This window comes from Nerophis lumbriciformis, linkage group LG13 (assembly GCF_033978685.3).
Source record: "Nerophis lumbriciformis linkage group LG13, RoL_Nlum_v2.1, whole genome shotgun sequence".
NCBI lineage: Eukaryota > Metazoa > Chordata > Actinopteri > Syngnathiformes > Syngnathidae > Nerophis > Nerophis lumbriciformis.
Window position 1 is genome coordinate 37,807,349 of NC_084560.2, and position 26,052 is coordinate 37,833,400.

Here is a 26,052-nt window from a genome sequence, read left to right on the forward strand (position 1 = left end):
ACTCTCTGGATCCCCCCCCCCTGGACCTTGACTGCCTTCCTCGATCCCTGACTACCCCCGCTTTCGGACCCGGACCTCAGGACGTCTCTCTCCAGCCCCACGGACATCGCTTGGATCATGCACCTCTTTTGCTTAGCCCCTTTGGACATGTTTGCCTCCGCAACCAACACGCACTTACAACAACCTCCGGTAAATACTATCTGGTTAAATTCTACACATAATCTCGCATGCGCACACATAGCAGCATACACACTCCACGTATTCATCAAGAGCTTAATAAAACCCATTGAGCTACACCTCCTGTTGTCGTGCCGTCTCCTTCCCCCTAGTCTACTTAACAAATACTTTAGTACTTTTACTTAAGTAATATTTTTGACTACTCTATTTTTATTGGTAGTGAAAGTATATTTGCACTTTTTCTAAAGTAATTTACTTTGTACCTCAGCTATACACAAAACAGTCAGGTATTTTACCATAGCTTTGTATTTTATTTTAGTTTTTGGGTGCATGGATGAATAGTGGCAACACCATGTTGCCAAGACAACAGGAAGTGGTGTCTGCCACAGGAAGGACATTGTGGTTATGTATATAAGGTTGACCAGCAGCACAGAATGCATTTTTCAAGCTGACGCACAGCATTGTGTGTCTTGTGTGATGATTAATTAGCAGTGTACTTCTACCATAGATATAGCCCTTTGCTGACAGGTCATTTCCCTCCACCATGATACAATATGTTTACTATTGGACAGTCAGACACAAGGTTCACTATCGGCTTCATAGAAAAACAAATTCAGCCTCTAAACGAAATTCCCATCAGGTCCTGGTCTGGAATCATTCTGAAGGTTCACAAACTTTTAGTCGCTACGGAAACATCCTGAGAAGACAAACAAAACAAGGATTAGGTGATCAGACCTGATTAGTCTCAGCAGCAGAGGCGTGGGTTACCTAATTGGACCAGGACATGCTGATGAGGGCGGGGCTTTCATCAACATATTCAGACCTGGCAGCCCTGCGTCTCCTTCTCCTAGCAGCGCCACCACAACTCTGAGACAAAGTGTTGGGATAGGTCAGGATGTTTGGTTTGGGAAATGGAGGGTGTTTATGATTATAAAAATATGGTAGGGTTGAATGAACAGAGGTGTGTCTTGATTGGGGTAAGGTGATGTGAGTATGGTGTTATCAAGACTGAAAGATGGTGTCTTAATTTTAATTCTACTTTGTCATTAGTGGTCAGGGTTCAAGACAAGCATTGGGCTTTAAATCAAGACGTCAAGCAAAGTACCGGCTGGCAGTCTCCACTCTGGTTGGGGCACAGTTCAACTTTGCAGTGTAAGTAGACCTCATAGCTTCCTCCAGTGAAGTGGAACATGTTGAAGGAGAAGCTGTTGGACACTGCAACGCCATTGTACATCACGTTCACTGAGGGCTCCACAGGGCTCGGACAACTTCCCGGAAACAGGAAAATACATGTTGCAGATCTGATTTTCTGGTCTGCTTGATTAACTAAGAGAGCTGGAAGTAACTTTAACTGATACATTTCCAAGCAGTAGTGCCACATCATCTTGTCTCACCCATCAGAGATCAGGTCGTATCTCAGACCCTCATTGGGCAATGAGCTGTTGGTGGCCCAACAGGAGTTGGTCACCAAGTAGACCAGGTTGTCATCCAGACCTTCCGTCATCAGCTCCACCCAGACCCTCTGGTTCAACTGAATTTCTGTATCTAACGTCACAGGTTGTGTGTGTCGGTCGTCCTTGTAGGCTGTCATCTTCAGAGTGTAATTCCAGGAATCAGATACCACCTGCTGGAAAACAGAGCTGCACATACACACACACTCTAATCTTTATGTTGTAGTTTTCAAAAGCAATTGATGAAAGTCAGATGTATCAAACTTACTTGTCTTTGATTCTAAAGCTCATACTCTGGATGTCCGGCTGGTTGTGGTAGCAGGAAAAGTTAACATGGAATTTGTCAAAGTTAGCAACAATTTCAGAGGTGTTCAATCCAGTGACTGTGTTCTTGTACAGAACCACGCTGTCATTGGCCTGCAGGGTCATGGACATTCAAGAGTTCAACACGTGGATCACAAACAGTACGAGTGTCAGGACAAGAGAGACGCCCACCGTGACCACCGTCCCACAGGCGTTGCTGTCACTAAAGTTGAAGGTCACCATGTGGTCCATGTCTCTGTAACCTCTACACGAATCGTCATTGAGGTGCAAATCCGTGTATCTGAAGCCTTTTTCTTCCAGGAGACAACCAACCAGAGTGATTGAACCAGTGTTGTCCATGCAGACCGCCGGATCACCTGAAGATCAGAACACCTTTGTTTTGTCACTTCTTCATACCTGCCAACTTTTGAAATCAGAAAAACCTAGTAGCCAGGGTCCAGGGGCCGCAGGCCCCGGTAGGTCCAGGACAAAGTCCTGGTGGGGGGTTCAGGGGGGCGGATCCCCCCGACGCAAAATGATTATTAGCATTCAGACAGGTTAAAATGTTGCTAAAACCATCACTTTTCTATCAGTCACAGTGACTTTTCAAAACAAAAATATTACAGCAAAAATCATATGGGTTGATTGACATGTTTATTCTGTAAGCTAACTTCAATAGTTTGAAATTATTTTATATCGAACACAAATGGGGTACAGTTTTACATCGTCATAATCGGTGCTGCCGTCAGTCGACATGCTAAATGGTTCCGTCTTCATGACATCGGCGATACTTTTTGAGGATTCTGTTCCAAGACACTGAATAATGTTTGATGTTTTGGTTCGACCACATCCATATTTTTGGGCGATTTTCGAGTCGGGAAACATTTTCCGAAATAACTGTCCCATGTGATCAGCCAGTGCGATTGGAAGTCCATGCTCAATTATTGCCTCCGTAAATAAAACTTCGGCATTTATCACATCCAAAGAATCTGTTTGGGCGACGAAAAACGTTGAAAGTTTTCCACTTGTATCGCTAGCAACGGCATTAGACTTGTGTTTTTTTGTCCCAACGTGGTCTTTTACATCGCTAATTCCTCCGTGTCCGATCGAAAAATCTTGTCTGCACAAGGTGCAATTCGCGTAGTTTTCACCCTTTTTGGAACGGATAATTATTCCCAGATAGGCTTTTGAATATTCTTCACGGAATGACTGCAGTTTTCTTTTCGGTTTAAGACTCGTTTGCGATTTTTCTCCGGCTGACTCCATGATTGTTCGCTCATTTGGAAACAATGGCAACTGGTGCCTCGTGCTTGGCAGCGGTGCTATAAATAGCCTCGCAATGGCATTCGGAATGTCTCGATAGGAAGTTACGGGAAGCAGTGTCGATTGTCATTGTTGTTACGCGATTTCGTGAATAAAACTTTAAAAAAAAAAATTTTTTTTAATGAATGAAAAAACTTATTTTTTATCACTGCAACTGTAACCCGGAATAGGTTGATGAAAACCGTACTAATTACGGGAAAACCGGAGTAGTTGGCAGGTATGCTTCTTGTTCCATGTGGGACAAATCCTCACACAGTCTTACCTAAAGTGTCATTGGACCTGTAGTCGGAAGCAAAAATGGCTCGACAGAAGCAGTTGATTTGACCGTTGATGCCGTCAGCGCAGAACTCGTGATCAACACAGTGTGTGTCATTGCAGAAGGCCTGAGGGGCAGCTGGAACACAAACACATCAGCACCATTAAAACCATGAGTCTTTCTGTTGTGATTTCACTTGACAAATTTGTTCTAATGAGACAGGGGGTTTACGGCAGTTGGCATCCGTTCTCCAGTCGTCCAACATGTGGTCCTGTTTCAGGCTGCAGGCGTGGGCGTAGGCTTCCAGAAATTCACACCTGAGGCCGTCCACATCTGGATAATGACACAGCGTATAGTTGCAGGCGGCAATGTACGGCACGGGGTCAATAACCATGTGACAGTCGGTGAGGTCAGGGCCGTTTAGGACTTGACAGCTGAAATGAAGGTAGAAGGAGTCCAGGTCACGACAGAATAGAAGCTGCTTGTGTTGTGGAGTGTTTCTGCTCACTGTTCAGTCACTGTGGTGCAGTTGATGGATTCGTCAGCAGGCTCACTGTACTGCATCTCACAGCTAGGTAGAGAACACACAGCGGGGGGGTGGTTACAAAGAAACACACACATTTGATAATCATGATTTTGCAGTCAGCAGGATGTTGTAGTGACGAAATCTCACCCCGCGGAGCTGAAATCATTCAACTTCATGACACTCAAAGCCACGCTGGAGTTGACGCAAAGTCCGTCGGAATTTTCAGTTATGTTTTTTTCAGTTTCTGTTGACCCTGAGAAGTTTGAAAGGAGAACACTTTGAACTGAGTCACTAAAAAGAAAAGTCAACCTTTTCAAAAGTTCTGTCTGGTTATTATTGGTTGGAAGACTAAGGGCCTGATTTACTAAAAGTTTGCGTGTACTAAAACACATGCAAACATGATATCACATGCTAAGCTGATATATTAAACGTGTGCAAAGTGGATTGCGTCTGTTAAGTGCGCAGAATAAGGCATGCAATACATTTTGCGTCTCGGTCTTCATTAATATGCAGAATATATGCTGATCATCAAAACGCTCACAATACTGGTAGGAAAAAATGCAAATATTACTATTGAGCATGCTCAATGTGATTTATCAACACTCATCCCAATCATTTGCGAGCACTATTTTGGGTTTTATTTAGCACATGTGGGAAGGACGTGCGCATTGACGATTCCACACACGGCTGCAGATTTAGTGCAGCCAGAATCCTCCGTCCTACGTGTGAGTGTCAACATTTTGGACTGACAGTAATAAAAAATATTAGACATATTGTCTATTCAGCAATTTCATTTCATAATATTATTGCTGCTGGCTGACTTCAAGTACCAGTAGGGTGGAAAAAGTAGTTGCCTCTGTATTGAAGCTATTATCATATATCTCTGCTTTATGACACCAAAAGCCTTCCGAAGCTTGCAATTAAATAGATATGATCAAAATAGTATCAATCTCACGGAGATTCCCAAGCCATTTTGAGAGTTAATGAAGAAGCCAGTCACGTCGTCCGTGACGTAGCAGGAGGAACCACACATCCCTTCCCCATCAACAACAACGCTAATCAAGCAGACTTTGTGAGAGCCAACAACGATTACTTTGGGAAAAACTATGACCCAGAACCTCATATTTTTGAGCCCGAACACAAAGAGGATGAGCGCTATTTTTACATACTTTGCGGATTGTAAATACAACTGGATATGGTTGAATGGATACAATGAAACACAAATAAGCATATACAGTCAACTTGTTTTGCACTCATACTTGCCAACCTTGAGACCTCCGATTTCGGGAGGTGGTGGGGGGGGGGGGCGTGGTTAAGAGAGGAGGAGTATATTTACAGCTAGAATTCACCAAGTCAAGTATTTCATATATATATATATATATATATATATATATATATATATGTATATACATATATATATATATATATATATATATACGTATATGTATATATATAAATCTACATCCTGAAAATATGCAAACAAAACTGTATTTAGATAATTGATACTTCAAACTTGCATAAATAAATCTTAAGGAATATAACATAACTTGGCTTCTGAGAGCTTCAAAATGTAATGAATAAAATGCTAAAGTTGTTGCTAAACAAGCAATTATTTTAATAATTAAATATGGTCATTTTAAATGAATTATTATGATCATTTAAAATTAATTATTTCAAATATGTTTATTTTAATGTATAATTCTATGGCTGGATGTAATAAGGAGTCAGAAAAAATACAAATAAAAAAATACAATTAATTTAGATGTTTTTAGCAAAATATAGTGACATTTATTTTTTTTAAATTAATAAATATATTTATTTTTAGGTAAGATAAACATAATAATACAATTTATCTCTAGTCTGGATGATTTAGTTCTTGTCACCCTGTTGTCCTCCCGTCTCTTCCCCAAGGATGGCTCCATGAGCTGGGCAAACGCCTGGAGATGCCCTACGTCAACAACGCGGTCGGAGGCCCGTCGGTGCGCAGCTCGTACATCGCCGCCCTCCACTTCACCCTCAGTAGCCTGACCAGCGTCGGCTTTGGCAACGTGTGTGCCAACACGGACGCCGAGAACATCTTCTCCATCTGCACCATGCTCATCGGCGGTATGTCGGACGCCTCATATGGAATAACGTGATTGGGCAGGCACGCTGTTTATATCGTGGGAAAGCGGACATGAAAAAAGGCTGTCCTCACTCAGGTCCGCATGGAGCTGGAGGTGGCCTGGCCTCCAGCTCCGGCTGAAAATCGGGAGATTTTCGGGAGAATATTTGTCCCGGGAGGTTTTTGGGAGAGGCGCTGAATTTCGGGAGTCTCCCGGAAAATTCGGGAGGGTTGGCAAGTATGGTCACAACATTGCTGTTTACGGCAGACAAACTGCTTTACGGTAGACGAAAACGTAACTGCTGTTGTTGTGTGTTGTTGCCGTGCTGGGAGGACGTTAATGAAATTGCCTAACAATAAACCCACATAAGAAACCAAGAACTCGCCCTCGATCATTCTGCAGTTATAATGTGATTGGGCAGGCATGATGTTTATATTGTGGGAAAGCGGACGTGAAAACAGGCTGTCGACACGTCACTCAGGTCCGCCTGAATTTCGGGAGATTTTCGGGAGAGGCGCTGAATTTCGGGAGTCTCTCGAAATTAGAATGTCATACCTCATTCTTAGCTGCCGGGTGACGACATGCAACAACACTTTTCGGGGCTACCGCGCATGCTCTTCACTCCCGTTGCATGCTGGGTAGTGTAGTTGTTAAATTCCCTAGCCTAGCTCATAACATCACATCTTTCCCCCTATAAAGAAATAATGTTAACTCAATAAAGTCTATTTCTTTTTTTAGCTTTAACTTTTCATTTTTTAGCATTGTAACCACATTTGCAAACAACATTTCTCTTCATAGAATTTTCTTTCAATAAAGAAATAAAGTGCAAAAATGTCAAAGCATCATAACAAACATTTATGTCAAATAGCAGCAGAAGTGCTCTTTTTGGAGAGCTGTATTATTTTCAGTTTTGTGCCCAAGGGACTGATTTTATTTAACACTATATGTCACGACTTGGACTATGGCGTGGTTTGTTCTCCCGTGGTGCAAATGAACATTTGGACCAGACATGGCGTGAAGGTGAAGACATTATTTATTTTACACTAACAAAGGAACAAAAAGCGCGCTCAAGGCGGAAGTACAAACTTGACTAACGAAACAAAAAGACTTGCACGTGGGCAAAAAACTATGGACATGAACAAAAGTCGCTAACTGTGGCATGAATAGAAAAAACTTACTTGACATGGCATGAAGTGCGCAGAGGTAAACAGAGTGAGAAGCAAAAAGTCAGGGGTATGATGTCGCCAGGGAGACTTCCTGGCAACAATGGGTTTAAATAATAGTGACATGATTAAAGACAGGTGCGTGAGTCGTGAGGGCAGGTGAAAACTAATGGGTTGCTATAGTGACAAACAAGAGTGCACAATGATTCCAAACGTGGAACAGGTGAAACTAATGGGTAACCATGGAAACAAGACAAGGGAGTGAAAAGCCAGAAACTAAAGAGTCCAATAACTAAACAAAACAAAACATGATTACACAGACATGACACTATATTATTATTTATACACCTATAGTGATCACAGAGACAGGTTGTTTTTGTGTTACTGTATATATTTGTTTTTCTGAAAAATCCCACTTAATATACTTTGGGTAACAACAGTCAATTTTATTTTTTAGGGGGGTAACAGTCAATATTTATTTATTTATTACATTTTATTTTTTTCTTATATAATAAAAGTGAGCTTTTGTTAAACCAAATATTGTGTGTTTTTTTTTCATATACAACAACCTAACTGGACTCGATTAGGTCACTGCTATTTGCAGATGATGTGGTCCTGATGGCTTCCTCCGGCCAAGATCTTCAGCTCTCACTGGATCGGTTCGCAGCCGAGTGTGAAGCGACTGGGATGGGAATCAGCACCTCCAAGTCCGAGTCCATGGTTCTCTCCCGGAAAAGGGTGGAGTGCCGTCTCCGGGTTGGGGAGGAGATCTTGCCCCAAGTGGAGGAGTTCAAGTACCTCGGAGTCTTGTTCACGAGTGGGGGAAGAGTGGATCATGAGATCGACAGGCGGATCGGTGCGGCGTCTTCAGTAATGCGGACGCTGTATCGATCCGTTGTGGTGAAGAAGGAGCTGAGCCGGAAGGCAAAGCTCTCGATTTACCGGTCGATCTACGTTCCCATCCTCACCTATGGTCATGAGCTTTGGGTCATGACCGAAAGGACAAGATCACCGAGTGGCGGGGCTCTCCCTTAGAGATAGGGTGAGAAGCTCTGTCATTCGGGGGGAGCTCAAAGTAAAGCCGCTGCTCCTCCACATCGAGAGGAGCCAGATGAGGTGGTTCGGGCATCTGGTCAGGATGCCACCCGAACGCCTCCCTAGGAAGGTGTTTCGGGCACGTCCGACCGGTAGGAGGCCACGGGGAAGACCCAGGACACGCTGGGAAGACTATCTCTCCCAGCTGGCCTGGGAACGCCTCGGGATCCCCCGGGAGGAGCTGGACGAAGTGGCTGGGGAGAGGGAAGTCTGGGCTTCCCTGCTTAAGCTGCTGCCCCCGCGACCCGACCTCGGATAAGCGGAAGAAGATGGATGAATGGATGGATGGATAACTGGACTCGATCAGAGAATCGATAAGGAATCGGTTCGATAAGAGCATTCGATAATAGGCTCGAACTCGATAATTTCTTATCAAACATCATCCCTAGTAATAATACATGCTATTTAGTTTTTTTGCACACGCTGTTTAGAGCTGGGTATTTGGATCTTAGTAAATCAGGCCCTCAAAGCTGGAAATGAGGAGAAACTTACCTGCCAACATCCATGGATGTGTTAGGAGGATCTGAGCTGTGTCTCCGTTAAAGAAGACAGTAATGTTGTAGTCGGACTGATAAATGGTGACTGTGACTCCAGTCTGGTCCTGATGGAGGTCCAAACCTTCAAGTTCTTCAACCACACTGCTGATGTTCACATAGGTGTTGTTCACCTGCATCCCAAACACTGGCTCAAACACACTCAACATCCTCTCTTCACAGCGGAGAAGCCGAAACTTTTATGACCAGTTATCTGCCGACTTACCAGAACCTTCACACCTGGTCCCAGTTGAATGACGTAGTCATAGTCCAGCAGCTCGATGACGACACGGTCCAAAAACATGACGTCTTTTCGACGACGTTCCTTGAAAACGCCCACCACGTGGACGCTTGAATTGGAGAACAAAGTGTAGGCGCAGCGATCGTCCACGGAGGTGGAGTTGTCCGAGTAATCGATGATTGTGGAGCCAGTCACAGTGCAGATGGCACCTTGCACACAGCTGACAGGCAGGGGCGATACAGCATGATTAGCAACAACGTAACACAGTCATGGCAAAGGCAAAAGAAAATGGGAAATAAAGTAATTACTAGTCGTTTATTTGAGGGATGGCGTTGAGGTGTGCTGTTGCGTTACAATGAATGAAGTTTCCTTGGGAGTCACAAGTAGTGGTGTTCGGGGAGTAAAACACATCTGGAAACCACACACAAGAGTGAGTTAGATCATGGTTCTCTGATGATGCTAAGAGTTCTCAGCAATGACCATCACTATCACCTTCATATCTGCAGCCACTCAAATCCCCGAAGATTGGAGTTGAACCTGTGAGGTTAAAGCTATCCATTTCCACTCCGTTTAGCAAGGTAAATGCACGTTCGCCCTGCCGGGAAGGTGTGGGTGAGTTAACCAACCATGTAGGACCAGCCAAATAATTACTTTGAGGTCGTTTTTCATCACGTCCATGTCCTTACCGGGTTTGCTGTCTCATCAAGAATAAAACGGACAGTTTGTTGATCTCCAAACTGCCGGAAAATGATCCTGTTCTAAGGTAAGATATGTGATCGTTAGACTCCATCCATGACAATATTTTACTCCTGCTTGCGACAAAGATACAAAAGTGTTGGATTGTGAGCATACTTGTCAACCTTGAGACCTCCAAATTCGGGAGATTTTTTATTGGGGGGTATATTTATAGCTAGAATTCACTGAAATTCAAGTATTACGGATACGGCAACAGCAGAAGTCAGACTGATTTGCAGGTGTGTAATTTGTTGTGAGTTTATGCACTGTGTTGGTTTTGTTCTTTGAACAAGGTGATGTTCATGCACGATTCATTTTGTGCACCAGTAATAAAACATGGTAACACTTTAGTATGGGGAACATATTCACCATTAATTAGTTGCTTATTAACATGCAAATTAGTAACATATTGGCTCTTAACTAGTCATTATTAAGTACTTATTAATGCCTTATTCGGCATGGCCTCATTATAACCCTAACCCTCTAACCCTGACCCTAACCCTCTAACCCTAAACCTAACCAAATAACTCTAAATTAAGTCTGTGTTACTTAGAATATGTTCCCCATACTAAAGTGTTACCAAAAATATATAACTTTGTCTTGAATTTGAAAAAAAAACATTTTATTTTTCACTAAAGAAGGGTTCGGTGAATGCGCATATGAAACTGGTGGGGTTCGGTACCTCCAACAAGGTTAAGAACCACTGCATTAACTAGAGATGTCCGATAATATCGGACTCAACCAATAAATGCTTTAAAATGTAATATCGGAGATTATCGGTATCGGTTTCAAAATTATCGGTATCAGTTTCAAAAAGTAAAATTTGTGACTTCTTAAAATGCCACTGTGTACACGGACGTAGGGAGAAGTACATAAATCTTAAAGGCACTGCCTTTGCGTGCCGGCCCAGTCACATAATATCTACGGCTTTTCACACACACACAAGTGAATGCAATTATACTTGGTCAAAAGCCATACAGGTCACACTGAGGGTGGCCGTATAAACAACTTTAACACTGTTACAAATATGCGCCACACTGTCAACCCACACCAAACAAGAATGACAAACACATTTCGGGAGAACAAATACCCAGAACCCCTTGCAGCACTAACTCTTCCGGGACGCTACAATATACACCCCCCGCTAACCCCTACCCGCCTGCCCCCACCTCAAAAAACCCCGCCCACCTCAACCTCCTCATGCTCTCTCAGGGAGAGCATGTCCCAAATTCCAAGCTGCTGTTTTGAGGCATGTTAAAAAAAAAATGCACTTTGTGACTTCAATAATAAATATGGCAGTGCCATTTTGGCATTTTTTTTCCATAACTTGAGTTGATTTATTTTGGAAAACCTTGTTACATTGTTTAATGCATCCAGCGGGGCATCACAACAAAATTAGGCATAATAATGTGTTCATTCCACGACTGTATATATCGGTATCGGTTGATATCGGAATCGGTAATTAAGAGTTGGACAATATCGGAATATCGGCAAAAAAAGCCATTATCGGACATCTCTAATATTAACAGTATTTCCAGGAAGTGGCAGGGCAACAGCTTGGAGGATCCTCCAGGCTACCAGTGAGTACTGTTAATCTACATGCTCTCAAGGCTACTATATTGGGTTAAACGAGTGTAAAGGTGACTATATGGGTGTTATTTCCTAGTTAGAGCGCTCTGAAAACAGTTTTTCATGCTCTAACTATGAACGTATTTAATTCATCGATAATAACCTACTTTGCCAAATTTTTTTTACCATGGTCAAGACTGGAACCAATTGGCCGCGATAAACGAGGGACGACCGTACGGTATCGTTGTCAGTGTACTCACCAGGTTGTCATTTTGGTCGTTGCGTACGCGCACAAGTACAAAGCACGTTGATATCCCCGTTAGAGTTGGCAGATTATCCAGAAACGCATTCGATGAAGATGTTGCGCTATCTGCGTTGACCCTTGTGCCACCTCGGATCGCATCTGCTCGATTAATAATCAGACAGTCGTTTGGTTCTCCATCGACGTAATGGCCCTTGAAGCAGAGCGCGGCTCGGCCGTTCGTGATGTTCACCTGTTGGAAAGAAAAAGAAGTGGTGCACAGGGCTGAAAATGGATGAATGTTAAGAGTTATATCTGCCAAGATATAAGAATTAATTTTTTCATTCAACTTTTCCAGTGTTTGATGACAGCCGTCACTTGTCTACTCACAAACAGCGTGGTGTAATTCGTTCCGTAAAACTTGATGGGACACTCGGTGGTGTCCAATGTCCGTACAAATTGGGCAGTCACACCTGCACAAGGAGACATGTTTATTGTTTATTGAATGGATCCCCATTAGCTGACGCCAAGGCGACTGCTAGTCTTCCTGGGGTCCATATAGGAGCATACAAAATAAAAATACAAAGAATACATGCATTACCAGACATTATACAAAGGAAAAATACAACGTAAGATAAAAAAGCTAGTTAAAACCATTATTAAAAATTCACGTCATGTAGGCAGGTGCAATAGGTGTATCTTCAAAGCTGTCTTGAATGACAATTTACTTTGTAAGAGATTAATGTGAGATGGAAACCCATTCCAGAATCGCAAAATTCCACAGTATTCTGGACATCTGCGTTGGTGAATCTTTTGCAATTTGTTCAATGAACAATGGAGACAGCAAAGAAGAAAGCTGTAGGTGGGAAGCGGTGTATTAGCGGCCGGCTGCAGCAACACAAACACAGCCGGTGTTTCATTGTTTACATTCCCGAAAGATGACAGTCAAGCTTTACCATTGGCTTGTGGAGAACTGGGACAACAGAGACTCTGTACAGTACTGGAAATGGAAAAAAGACAGGCTGCATGTGTCCTTTGCCATTTTTAAAGAAAGCCTGTTTTCCTTTCAGATGACTGTAAAAGCAGAAATGAATATATATCTATCTCAGATTATATCTTCTAACTATAACAACCCCAGAGTTCTGTTTAAAACTATTAACACTGTCATTGATGCTCCCAAATCTGCTGGTTTTGATGCTTCTTTTGAATTCTGTGAAAATTGTCTCCATTTTTTCACTGACAAAATTGTGTCAACTAGAGCCAGTCTATCTCAGCCTTCATATGACCCTTCTGTTCCTCTGCATTTCTCTTCTGTTTTCCATCAGTTTGAGCCGGTGTCCTTTTCTTTTTTAAGTGACACAGTTAGTCATATGAAGCCCTCTGGTTCTCCTGCAGATGCCCTCCCACCTCGCCTGTTTAAAGAGGTACTTGCTACTATTGGATCAAGTGTCCTTAACATTATCAATAGTAGCCTCTCTTCTGGAATAGTTCCAGTAGAGTTTAAACATGCAGTGGTACGACCTCTACTTAAAAAACCCAGCCTCGACCCCTCTCTCCTCTCTAACCTCAGACCTATCTCTAATCTTCCATACATTTCCAAAATATTAGAGAAGGTTGTCTACAGTCAGTTGTTGCCCTTCTTAGAGGATAATGGTATCACTGAGCTGTTCCAGTCCGGTTTTAAAGCCCTCCACAGCACAGAGTCAGCGCTTTTAAAAGTTTTTAACGATATCCTCCTGTCCACTGATTCTGGTAAATATGTTGTCCTGGTGCTTTTAGATCTGTCTGCTGCGTTCGACACCGTCGACCACGCCACCTTAATCACTCGTCTTGAGAACTGTGTGGGCATTAAGGGCGCCGCCCTCAACTGGTTCCGGTCGTACATAACCGACAGGAGTTTTTGTGTAAAAGTAGACAGTTTTATGTCGTCCACAGCTCCTTTACCACATTGGGTCCCCCAGGGCTCAATCCTTGCCCCAATTTTATTTGCGCTTTACCTTCTCCCCCTTGGTTCTATTTTTAGGAAATACAGTATTGCATTTCATTTTTACGCCGATGATTGCCAGATTTATTTTCCCATGGCACAAAATAACACGGTTCAACATCTTACTGACTGCCTGCACGACATCAAAGTCTGGCTTTCAGCTAACTTCCTGAGCCTAAATGAAGACAAAACAGAAGTTATGTTGTTCGGTCCAAGTCGCTCTCCCTCCCCCAATGTTGACCTCGGCACTCTGACCCCGTATCTCAGCGACTCTGTCACAAACCTGGGGGTAAAGTTTGACTCAGATTTTAAATTCGAAAAACAAATCAGCAGCGTCGTTCAAAAAAGCTTTTATCAATTACGCCAAATAGCGAAAGTGAAACCGCTTCTATCAAGTCATGATCTTGAGAAATTAATCCACGCTTTTATCTCGACTCGTCTTGATTATTGTAATGCCCTGTATGTTGGCATTAGCCAGGCCTCCCTCGCCCGCCTGCAGCTCGTGCAGAACTCTGCTGCTCGTCTGCTAACACAGACCCGCAGACGTGAGCACATCACCCCTATTTTAGCGTCCCTTCACTGGCTCCCTGTGCGTTACCGAATCAATTTTAAACTCCTTTTATTTGTTTTTAAATGTCTAAACAACCTCGCGCCAACCTATCTCTCCGACCTCCTTCAGCCTTACTGCCCCACCCGATCCTTAAGATCAGCCGATCAGCTGCTGTTGACAGTCCCTGACACAAGGCTGAAGCTTAGAGGTGACAGAGCTTTCACCGTTGCTGCTCCCAAGCTCTGGAACGACCTACCCCTGAGTGTTAGACAAGCCTCCTCTCTTCCTGTTTTTAAATCTCTCTTAAAAACATACTTTTATTCCATGGCTTTTAACACTGAGTGATATCCATCCTGCAATGGCGCCCCATAATACACCTGCTGTGATCCTGTTTTTATGTTTTTATGTTTTTATTAATTCTATTTTAATTATTTATTTTTTATCGTGTTCTGTTTGTGTTGTGTTGTGTTTGCTTGGTACTCGTTTTATCTTTTAACCTGTTCATTGTACAGCACTTTGGCTACCCCTGTGGTAAATTTTAAATGTGCTTTATAAATAAAATAAATAAAATAAAGTTGATTTGACTTACCAGGAGGACTTTGAGTTGGATGCGCAGACGCGGTACCGTGAGTACGCAGCTGCGGCTTCCAAACATTTGATTGCTTGCCCGTACGTGCGTGCCGCTATGTGCATGTCACGTACGTAACTTTGGGGACTTTGGGGAAATATATGTGCTGTATGAACTTTGGGAAGGTGAACAGTACTTTGGGCTGTGGGATTGAGTGTGTTGTGCGGGTGTTTGAGTTGTATTGGCGGGTTATATGGACGGGAGGGGGGAGGTGTTTGTTATGCGGGATTAATTTGTGGCATATTAAATATAAGCCTGGTTGTGTTGTGGCTAATAGAGTATATACAGTTAGGTCCATAAATATTTGGACATTGACACATTTGTCAGTATTCCAGCTCTGTACAACACCACAATGAATTTGAAATGAAACAATCAAGATGTGCTTTAAGTGTACACTCTGAGCTTTAACTTGAGGGTATTTACATCCAAATCAGGTGAACGGTGTAGGAATTACAACACATTTTATATGTGCCTTCCACTTTTTAAGGGACCAAAAGTAATTGGACAAACAAACATAATCATAAATCAAATTGTCACTTTTTAATACTTTGTTGCAAATCCTTTGCAGTCAATGACAGCCTGAAGTGTGGAACACATAGATATCACCAGACGCTGGGTTTGGTCCATGGTGATGCTCTGCCGGGCCTCTGTTGCAGCGGTCTTCACTTCCTGCTTGTTCTTTGGGCGTTTTCCCTTCAGTTTCGTCTTCAGCAAGTGAAATTCATGCTCAATGGGATTCAGGTCAGGTGATTGACTTGGCCATTGCAGAACATTCCACTTCTTTGCCTTAAAAAACTCTTTGGTTGCTTTCGCAGTATGCTTGGGGTCATTGACCATCTGCATTGTGAAGCGCCGTCCAATGAGTTTTGAAGCATTTGGCTGAATATGAGCAGATAATATTGCCCCAAACACTTCAGAATTCATTCTGCTGCTTTTGTCAGCTGTCACATCATCAATAAATATAAGAGATCCAGTTCCACTGGCAGCCATGCATGCCACTACCACCACCATGCTTCATTGATGAGGTGCTATGCTTTGGATCTTGAGCAGTTCCTTGCCTTCTGCATACTCTTCTCTTTCCATAATTTTGGTACAAGTTGATCTTTGTCTCATCTGTCCATAAGATGTTGTTCCAGAACTGCACAGGCTCTTTTACATGTTTCTTGGCAAACTCTAATCTGGCCTTCCTGTTTTTGAGGCTCACAAATGGTTTACGCCTTGTGATGAAGCCTCTGTATTTCCTCTGGTGAAGTCTTCTCATAATTGTTGAGTTGGACACAGATACACCTACCTCTTGGAGAGTTTTCTTCATCTGGCCAACTGTTGTGAAGGGCTTTTTCTTGACAAGGAAAGGTATTTGTCTGTCATCCACCACACTTGTTTTCCGTGGTCTTCCAGGTCTTTGGGTGTTGCTGAGCTTAGCAGTGCGCTCTCTCTTTTTAAGAATGTACCACACCGTTGATTAGCCACACCTCATGTTTTTGCTATCTCTCTGATGGCTTTGTTTTGATTTTTCAGCCCAATGATGGCTTGCTTCACTGATATGGACAGCTCTTTGGACTTCATATTCAGAGGTGACCTCCCCAGATTCCAAACTAATATACCACACTTGAAATGACATCTAGGCCTTTTATCTGCTCTTTGTAAATTAAGTAAATGAAAAAAACAAGGGAATAACACACATCTGGCCATGGAACAGCTGAGTAGCTAATTGTCCAATTACTTTTGGTCCCTTAAAAAGTGGAAGGCACATATAAAATGTGTTGTAATTCCTACACCGTTCACCTGATTTGGATGTAAATACCCTCAAATTAAAGCTCAAAGTCTGCACTTAAAGCACATCTTGATTGTTTCATTTCAAATCCATTGTGGTGTTGTACAGAGCTGGAATACTGAAAATTGTGTCAATGTCCAAATATTTATGGACCTAACTGTATATGTCTTGTGTTTATTTACTGTTTTAGTCATTCCCAGCTGAATATCAGGCCCCACCCGCCTCTCACAGCATCTTCCCTATCTGAATAGCTCCCACTGCCCTCTAGTCCTTCACTCTCACTTTCCTCATCCACAAATCTTTCATCCTCGCTCAAATTAATGGAGAAATCGTCGCTTTCTCGGTCCGAATCGCTCTCGATGCTGGTGGCTGTGATTGTAAACAATGTGCAGATGTGAGGCGCTCCACAACCTGTGACGTCACGCTACTTCCGGTACAGGCAAGGCTTTTTTATCAGCAACCAAAAGTTGCGAACTTTATCGTCGATGTTCTCTACTAAATCCTTTCAGCAAAAATATGGCAATATCGCGAAATGATCAAGTATGACACATAGAATGGACCTGCTATCCCCGTTTAAATAAGAAAATCGCATTTCAGTAGGCCTTTAAGTAGCAGTCTAGCCGCTCTGTTCTGAACAAGTTGCAGTTCTTTCAGGTCAGACTTAGTCGTAGCGGACCATATTATAGGACAGTAATGAAGATGACAGAAAACCAAGGACTGTATGACCCATTGTTGAGGATGTCAAGAAGGTGGAGCACTTCCTGACCATGGCTAAACCTCTTCCCATTTTCATTAAAATGGGACCATGACAGTTGACTGTCTAATAGCACAACAAGCAGTTTTGCTTTTTTAACCTGCTCAATAGGTACATTGAAATATGAAGCTGTGGGTCATCAACAAGCATATGCCTGCATCCAAAAAGAATGCTTTTTGTTTTGTCAATATTCACAACAAGTTTACTATCATTTACCCGGCGTGACACTCTCTCCACGTCCTGATTGAAGTTATTTTCTAGGTCATTTAAGGTAGTACTGTACAGAGTTGTGTCATCTGCATACATAACCATATTGGTGTTTGTTGTAACACAGGGAAGATCATTAGTAAAAATAATAAAAAGTAAAGGACCTAAGCAGCTTCCTTGAGGCACGCCGCAGTAATTGTACTTGCGTTCAGATAGGCTACCATTAAAACACACTCTCTGTGATCTTCCTGATAGATAGCTCAACATCCAAGAAAGTGACATACTATTAAAACCATATTTTCTCAGTTTGGAGATCACTATGTTGTGATCTACGACATCGAACGCTGCACTAAAGTCAATCAAGACAGTACCAACCATCTTCTTGACATCCATTTGTGACAGCCAGTCATCAGTCAGCTGAGCTAGAGCAGTAGATGTTGAGTGACCTGGTGCTGGGAGCACCACATCAGTTCGTTCATGTTCAAGTCACCGCGACCAAGCGGTCAACAGGCCTTTTCTGTCTGGTAAGCTTACAATCTTGGGTTGCGGTCTCGTCTCGATGTAAAACCTCTTTTGCACGATCCGCCTTTTCATACAGAGCTAAAAAGGAATTGAACGACCTCACAACAGAACTGAAAAGTCAAACGGACTATTCTCCATTGACAGCGGAACTTCAAAAGTGGCTTTGGAGCAATTGATGTTGCTCAGAGTGTGGACGCTATGTTTGACCCACGCGACAACGTAATGTGTGTTGTGTTCATGTGTGAGAACGTTTTATTATGAGCTGTGAAATGTATGTGTTGAATTCATGGTTAGTTTTTACGAATGATGACAGATGTCAATGAGAGGATGTATTGTCTACGTGTAACGATGTAAAGGAGAAGTGGCTTTGTAACGTACAAGCACAGTATGATGCTGTGTGTGTGTGTGTGTGTGTGTGTGTGTGTGTGTGTGTGTGTGTGTGTCAGTGGTGATGAGAGTGCATTTTCTGGCTCTTCTTAATTTTAATGCTATAGTATATTTCTGTTCCACAAGGCTCGGTATTGGGACCTAAGTTATTCATCCATCCATCCATTTTCTACCGCTTATTCCCTTTGGGGTCGCGGGGGGCGCTGGAGCCTATCTCAGCTACAATCGGGCGGAAGGCGGGGTACACCCTGGACAAGTCGCCACCTCATCGCAGGGCCAACACAGATAGACAGACAACATTCACACTCACATTCACACACTAGGGCCAATTTAGTGTTGCCAATCAACTTATCCCCAGGTGCATGTCTTTGGAGGTGGGAGGAAGCCGGAGTACCCGGAGGGAACCCACGCAATCACGGGGAGCAGGGCCGGCCCGTGGCATAGGCCGTATAGGCAAATGCTAAGGGCGCCGTCCATCAGGGGGCGCCACGCCAGTGCCACAAATGTTGGAGAAAAGAAGAAAAAAAAGAAAGTTGGTACTATTATTTCTAAATACAAAAAATAATCCCACGTTAATTAAAATGCAAAGTAAAGCCTATTTAATAGAAATATTATTTGTTACAACATTACGCCCCCCCTCCTCCCCCCGCACGGTGCGCCCCCTCCCGTATCATGACTCTTTTTGGACGTCACGACATCAAAAAATCAACACAAGATGCCAAAACTGTCAGGTGCCCAGGGAAGAAAAAAGAGAAAAGAAGAGGAGGAGAAACGAGAAAAGACAGAGGTAGCAGGTAGGCAACGTTAGCCTACATTAAATTATTTGTCTGTTACAGAATGTGATAGTAACCTGGCTTTTTAGCATTAAGCTAATGTTACATGATTCGGCAATTGCTAATCAATAAATAGCTAGTTCTGTTTTAACGTCGGGTTAATATTGTGGAGGGGGCTAAATTGTTATGGTAAATAATAATGTAACGTTAGGTAATTACAGTACTCCCACCTTACATTCCTCAGGGACATTTCTTTCTTTCTTTAGTTTATTTGGAACATGAACACACTTACATCATAATACATCACACAATTTCATATCATTTCATTTGACATCATGCCCGAAAAGGAGTAGGAAGAAGCAAAGCTTATTTAATCCTACCCCTTTCCCACTTCAAAGCGTTTACAAATATTTAGAATCATTTACTGACCTTTTTATATAATAAAATAACATCTACGAATTAGTATACAACAGTTTTGTAATATGTAATTCATTCATTAATTCAGTCATTATTTTACATACTGAGATGAAGAATATCTTATTTTCAATAAGGTTGAAAGTATTCCTCATAATTCTTCTTCTTTGTACTCTGTAAGCACTATTATTTTGAACAACCTGGATCATATCAGTACGATTTTTAACTTCTTTACTTAATCCATTCCATAATTTAATTCCACATACTGATATGCTAAAAGTTATAAGTGTTGTACGTGCATATAAATGTTTGTATTAGATCTTTTAAGCAGGTGTTTTTTGTTTACATTGTTATTGCCTTCTGGTTAGCTAATGTTTGCCCTGCAGGTAATCGTCACTTTTCCACCCCTTTATATATTAGGTATAGTTGTAAGTAAAAAAAAAAGGTCAAAGACAAAGCTATTCGGGTTCTTGTGAGTATATACACTTCACTGCCGATGTGGGGGGGCGCCACCTAAAATCTTGCCTAGGGCGCCAGATTGGTTAGGGCCGGGCCTGACGGGGAGAACATGCAAACTCCACACAGAAAGATCCCGAGCCCGGGATTGAACCCAAGACTACTCAGGACCTTCATACTTTATTTAAATGATACTTGTTCAGTATCTAATACGTTTTAATGTATTATGTTTGCAGATGATACAAATGTATATTGTTCAGGAGAAGACTTGAAGGAAGTGTTGAGGATAATAGAGGTTGAGTTGCTTCAGCTAAAAAAAAAATGGTTTGATATTATCATTAAATGCTAAGAAAACTACATTTATGGTGTTTAGTGGTGCAAAGACAAATTGTGAAGCAAAATTAAAATTAAATCAAGTGGAAATTGATAGAGTATATGAAACTAAGTTCTTGGCAATAATACCAGCCATCCATCCAGCTCTTCCCGGGGGATCCCTAGGCGTTCCCAGGCCAGCCGGGAGACATAGTCTTCCCAACGTGTCCTGGGTCTTCCCCGTGGCCTCCTACCGGTCGGACGTGCCCTAAACACGTCCCGAGGGAGGCATTCGGGTGGCATCCTGACCAGAAGCCCAAACCACCCCATTTGGCTCCTCTCGATGTGGAGGAGCAGCGGCTTTACTTTGAGCTCCCCCCGGATGGCAGAGCTTCTCACCCTATCTCTAAGGGAGAGCCCCGCCACCCGGCGGAGGAAACTCATTTCGTCCGCTTTTACCCGTGATCTTGTCCTTTCGATCATAACCCAAAGCTCATGACCATAGGTGAGGATGGGAACGTAGATCGACCAGTAAATTGAGAGCTTTGCCTTCCGGCTCAGCTCCTTCTTCACCACAACGGATCGATACAGCATCCGCATTACTGAAGACGCCGCACCGATCCGCCTGTCAATCTCACGATCCACTCTTCCCTCACTCGTGAACAAGACTCCAAGGTACTTGAACTCCTCCACTTGGGGCAGGGTCTCCTCCGCAACCCGGAGATGGCACTCCACCCTTTTCCGGGCGAGAACCATGGACTCGGACTTGGAGGTGCTGATTCTCATCCCAGTCGCTTCACACTCGGCTGCGAACCAATCCAGTGAGAGCTGAAGATCTTGGCCAGATGAAGCCATCAGGACCACATCATCTGCAAAAAGCAGAGACCTAATCCTGCAGCCACCAAACCAGATCCCCTCAACGCCTTGACTGCGCCTAGAAATTCTGTCCATAAAAGTTATGAACAGAATGGGTGACAAAGGGCAGTCTTGGCGGAGTCCAACCCTCACTGGAAACGTGTCCGACTTGGCAATAATAATTGATCATAAGTTATGTTGGAAACCGCAGATTGAATATATAAAGAGAAAAATATCCAAATCCATTGCTATTCTTTATAAAGTAAGGCACATGCTGAATAAGAAATGTCTGCATATGTTTTGTTATTCTTTTATTTTTGCATATCTAACATATTGTGTTGAAGTTTAGGGAAATGTTTATAGAACAAACATAGACGCAATAATTAAATTTCAAAAAAGGGTCATTAGAATAATACACAAAGCGTGCTACTATGAACATACCAATCCATTATTTATAAGTTCTAATGTGTTAAAATGTTCAGATACTGTGTTTTAAAAAAAAAAGGAAATTATGTTTGGAGTAAAAAACAACAGCCTTCCAGTTTGTATTCTTAGGTTATTTCAATTAAGAGGAGAAAACTATAATTTGCGGGGATGTTGATTTTTTAAATATGTAAAGCAAGAACGAATATAAAATACACATTTATTTCAGTTTTAGGAGTTAAATGGTGAAAGACATGTAGTTCTTTGTTAAGGTTTAAGAAAGCCTTGAAAGGTGAAATAATGGAAAATGATAAAATATAGTAACAATTACTTTCATCCCATTGATTTTTTTAACGATGTTCCAGGCAATGTAATTTTCAGTGAATGTATCGGATAGACCAGGGGTCGGCAACCCAAAATGTTGAAAGAGCCATATTGGACCAAAAATACAAAAAAAAATCTGTCTGGAGCCGCAAACAAATTAAAAGCCATATTACATACAGATAGTGTGTCATGAGATATACATTGAATTAAGATGACTTAAAGGAAACTAAATGACCTCAAATATAGCTACAAATGAGGCATTATGATGCAATATGTACTTATAGCTAGCCTAAATAGCATGTTAGCATCGATTAGCTTGCAGTCATGCAGTGACCAAATATGTCTGATTAGCACTCCAACAAGTCAATAACATCAACAAAACTCACTTTTCATGCACAACCTTATAAGTTTGGTGGACAAAATGAGACAGAAAAAGAAGTGGCATAAAACACGTCCTAGAAAGTTATACATGTAAACAAACTACGGTGAGTTCAAGGACCGCCAAAATTAGTAGGACAAAACGGCGCTCGCCAAATACTCGAATCAGTGAAGCATGTTTATTATAAACAGTGTGCTTTATAACAATTAGGGAGGTTTGTGTCATGTTTGTCCTCCTACAGAAACCATATTAAAACAAAAAATAGATTGTTTTCCCCTCATCTTTTTCCATTTTTCATACATTTCTGAAAAAGCTCCAGAGAGCCACTAGGGCGGCGGGTTGCCGACCCCTGGGATAGACAAATATAAGCCTTGGCTTCAGCCTATTTTTTTCGGTCATTCTTTTTCTTTTTGTGTGTGATTGTTAAATATGTATAATCTGTGCTGTTAAATTGATCACACAAAATGGGTGATTATATGACCAAAATAAACTAATTTCATTGTTGTAATTTGATTGCATGATATTTTGTATTTTAATTCATGTAAGCAGGGACCGCAGATGGAAACTATATTTTATTGATATTATTTTTTAATTTTTCCCCTCCCTCAGGGGGGGGGGCTCGGTGGGGCGGTTGCTGGTTGTTCCATCTCCATCGTTGGGGTCCCTGCGGGTGGGGTGGGTGGTTCCCGTGGCCCTGTGCCTGGGTGGTCCTGCGGCGGCCGGTTTGGGTGGGGTGGCCGGGGGCTGGCCTCGCCGCGCTCTCCGGGGGTGGGGGGTGGGCTCGTGGGGGCCCGGTTGCCGGTGGGGCGGGGGCGGTCTTCCCGTCCGGTTGCGGGGAGTCTCTGGGTCCCTCGGGCGGGGCGTCTCGCCTTTCTGCCCGTGTGGGGTGTGGTCTCCCGCTGGCTTGGGGTCTGGCTGTCCCCTGCTTTTCTCGTGCCCTGTCCTCTGCCGGGTGCGTCTGTCTGCGGCCTGCTGCTGGCCCTTGTGGGCAGTACGGTGGGTCGGGCTCTGGGGTTCCTGTCGCTGGCCGGCTTGGCTGCGTGGGGGCGGTGGTCCCTGGTTCCCTGGGCACCACGCCTCCTGTTTGTGGGTTGGGCTCTCGGGGGTGATGGGGCCGTGCTCTGGCTCCCACGCACTCTGGGAGTCGAATGTATTGTACATGCAAATTCACATATGCTCACATACGTACATAGGTACCTACGCTCCCACATACATACACAAATACAGTACATATTTACCTACCTAATGTTCGTACATCCACACGCACATTCAATATACAAACATACACATACACATACTGTACATATACATTCACTGTACAAACACATATACACATTCTGTACATATACATTCATTGTACAAACACATATACACATTCTGTACATATACAAGTACATATGCATACTTACACTCATGCACATAATCACGTTTCATCAAACATATATTAACGTTGTTGCCCTAGGGTAAACTGGGTGTAACACATGGCACACTGACAAAGCTTAACCTATTGTGACTATAACAATCTACATGGTTAATGTAGGTTGTATCTCTTTCTCCCCCTCCATTTTTCTGCATTCTTTCGTATCTCAAGTTATCATTACGTATATGTATTGTTGCATTTAAACAACTGTATTGTTGATAATAAAGGTAAATTATTGGTATTGTTCATTATCAATAGCGCTATTTCTATCGGTATTTGTATTGATCCATTTGTAGTGTAATAATGCTCATTGTCATTTCTGTATTATTTTTTATTTTTCGCTAACTGCTTATTTGCTATTACTTTTACCATCATATTTGTACATGTCATATTTGCTGATGTTGCTCTATTGTTGTTGTTGTTTGCTGTTGTTGTTTTTGTCTCTCTGTCTAATCCCCCTCTTGTCCCCACAATTTCCCCCTCTGTCTTCTTTTTTTTTCTCTTTCTATCCCCTCCTGCTCCGACCCGGCTGCACTAAATGATAATATAAATACATTTAATAAAGTCAAATACAAATAAGGCAACAAGAGAAGTATCCTACACTTCTCTTTTGTAAAGTAAATCTGAACAGCCGACATGGGCATCTACATCAACTATATGATTTGCCTGAGAAGCTGGACAGGACACAAAAAAAACAAAAAACAAAAAACAAAAAAAAAAACAGTGTGCTTTATAACAATTAGGGAGGTTTGTGTCATGTTTGTCCTCCTACAGAAACCATATTAAAACAAAAAATAGATTGTTTCCCCCTCATCTTTTTCCATTTTTCATACATTTCTGAAAAAGCTCCAGAGAGCCACTAGGGCTTCAGCCTATTTTTTCGGTCATTCTTTTTCTTTTTGTGTGTGATTGTTAAATATGTATAATCTGTGCTGTTAAATTGATCACACAAAATGGGTGATTATATGACCAAAATAAACTAATTTCATTGTTGTAATTTGATTGCATGATATTTTGTATTTTAATTCATGTAAGCAGGGACCGCAGATGGAAACTCGCTCTTTAGCTATAATCTGGTGCAGAACATATTTGTCTTTGAGCTTCATGTCTCTGTGCGTTGTCATTTCAAATAAAGACTAAACTCAACTAACTCGTGCTTTTCACACCCCAAAGCAAGTCTCCCCTCAACTGACTATGGCCACCAGACCAGCGAATCCTCTGCCTGGCTCCCTAATTCTTCTGCCCTTGCGTCTTGCCCTGATTGGTCCTCTACAAGCTGAACAAAGCGATGTGAAGTGGCCGTGCTTACCTGGCAGCAGGCTAACTGCGGTCGTGAGAACCAGGAGGAGAAGGAGCATGTTGGAGACGAGCAATCCCAGAGACCTGCCAGACAAATGGGACATTTCGGAGTCTTCAGCAAGGCGAGAATCATGGAAACCAATGGAGCTGTAAATGTTGAACTTTAAAGTGGACCTGTTATGCAAAACCATCTTTTCTTACCTATTGGTAGCTGTTTTTTGTGCATTTGGGATCTGTATAAGTGTCGAAAATGTGAAATCAAACCATGGAGTCAAGGCGCAGATATTTATAAAACTATCTTCCTTCAAACAAGCCAAATTAGTAGGAGTTAGAGATGCGCGGTTTGCGGACACAACCGCGGAGTCCGCGGGTCGGGCGGGTAAAAATAGATTTTAAATAGATGCGGGCGGTTGGCGGTTGAACCAATTCGGAAATATATATACATAGTTAAATGTTGTTACCCACATACGAAAAACGAGCAGCACTCTTTGAAACAGTCAATTATTCATCAGGCAACAAGTGGCGCAAGTGAGCGCTCCTTCAGCGCAGCAGGGCGCATTTTAGAGGCCAGGCGCTCTCGCATGAATCCTGGCACTGTAGATGCCATTTTATTCCTTAAAAGCATCGTTCTGCTTGCTGCAACTGCGCACACAAAGTGTGAGGAACGCACTCCTGATCTGAGGGCATTGGCAACAATAGTCAACACTTTCTTAATGGAAATGACAATAATATTATAATAATGATAAATAATATTATCACTAATATCTCTTAGCCACTAATGCGTGGCACGTATTGAATGTCTCTGCTCCATTGGATCAGTCTCCTTTCTTTAACAGGCAAAAGCTTTCTAACCTCACTAATGCCTAGCATCGT

At 42.5% G+C, this 26,052-nt stretch overlaps 1 protein-coding gene across 1 annotated transcript; it reads right to left on the reverse strand.

The window, feature by feature from the left end:
- Positions 1 to 584: 584 nt before the first annotated feature.
- On the reverse strand, positions 585 to 25,283 carry LOC133613946 (uncharacterized). The gene is made up of 18 exons (XM_072914384.1): positions 25,190 to 25,283; positions 12,109 to 12,191; positions 11,738 to 11,971; positions 9,860 to 9,931; positions 9,666 to 9,768; positions 9,482 to 9,584; positions 9,165 to 9,393; positions 8,892 to 9,066; positions 4,184 to 4,289; positions 4,019 to 4,081; positions 3,742 to 3,944; positions 3,517 to 3,648; positions 2,124 to 2,308; positions 1,897 to 2,045; positions 1,572 to 1,817; positions 1,283 to 1,445; positions 946 to 1,044; positions 585 to 874 (listed from the first exon to the last, which is right to left on the reverse strand). The coding sequence occupies exons 1-17, from the start codon at positions 25,281 to 25,283 to the stop codon at positions 946 to 948; spliced, it is 2,439 nt and encodes an 812-aa protein (XP_072770485.1). The 3' UTR covers positions 585 to 874.
- Between the last annotated feature and the right edge of the window lie 769 nt (positions 25,284 to 26,052).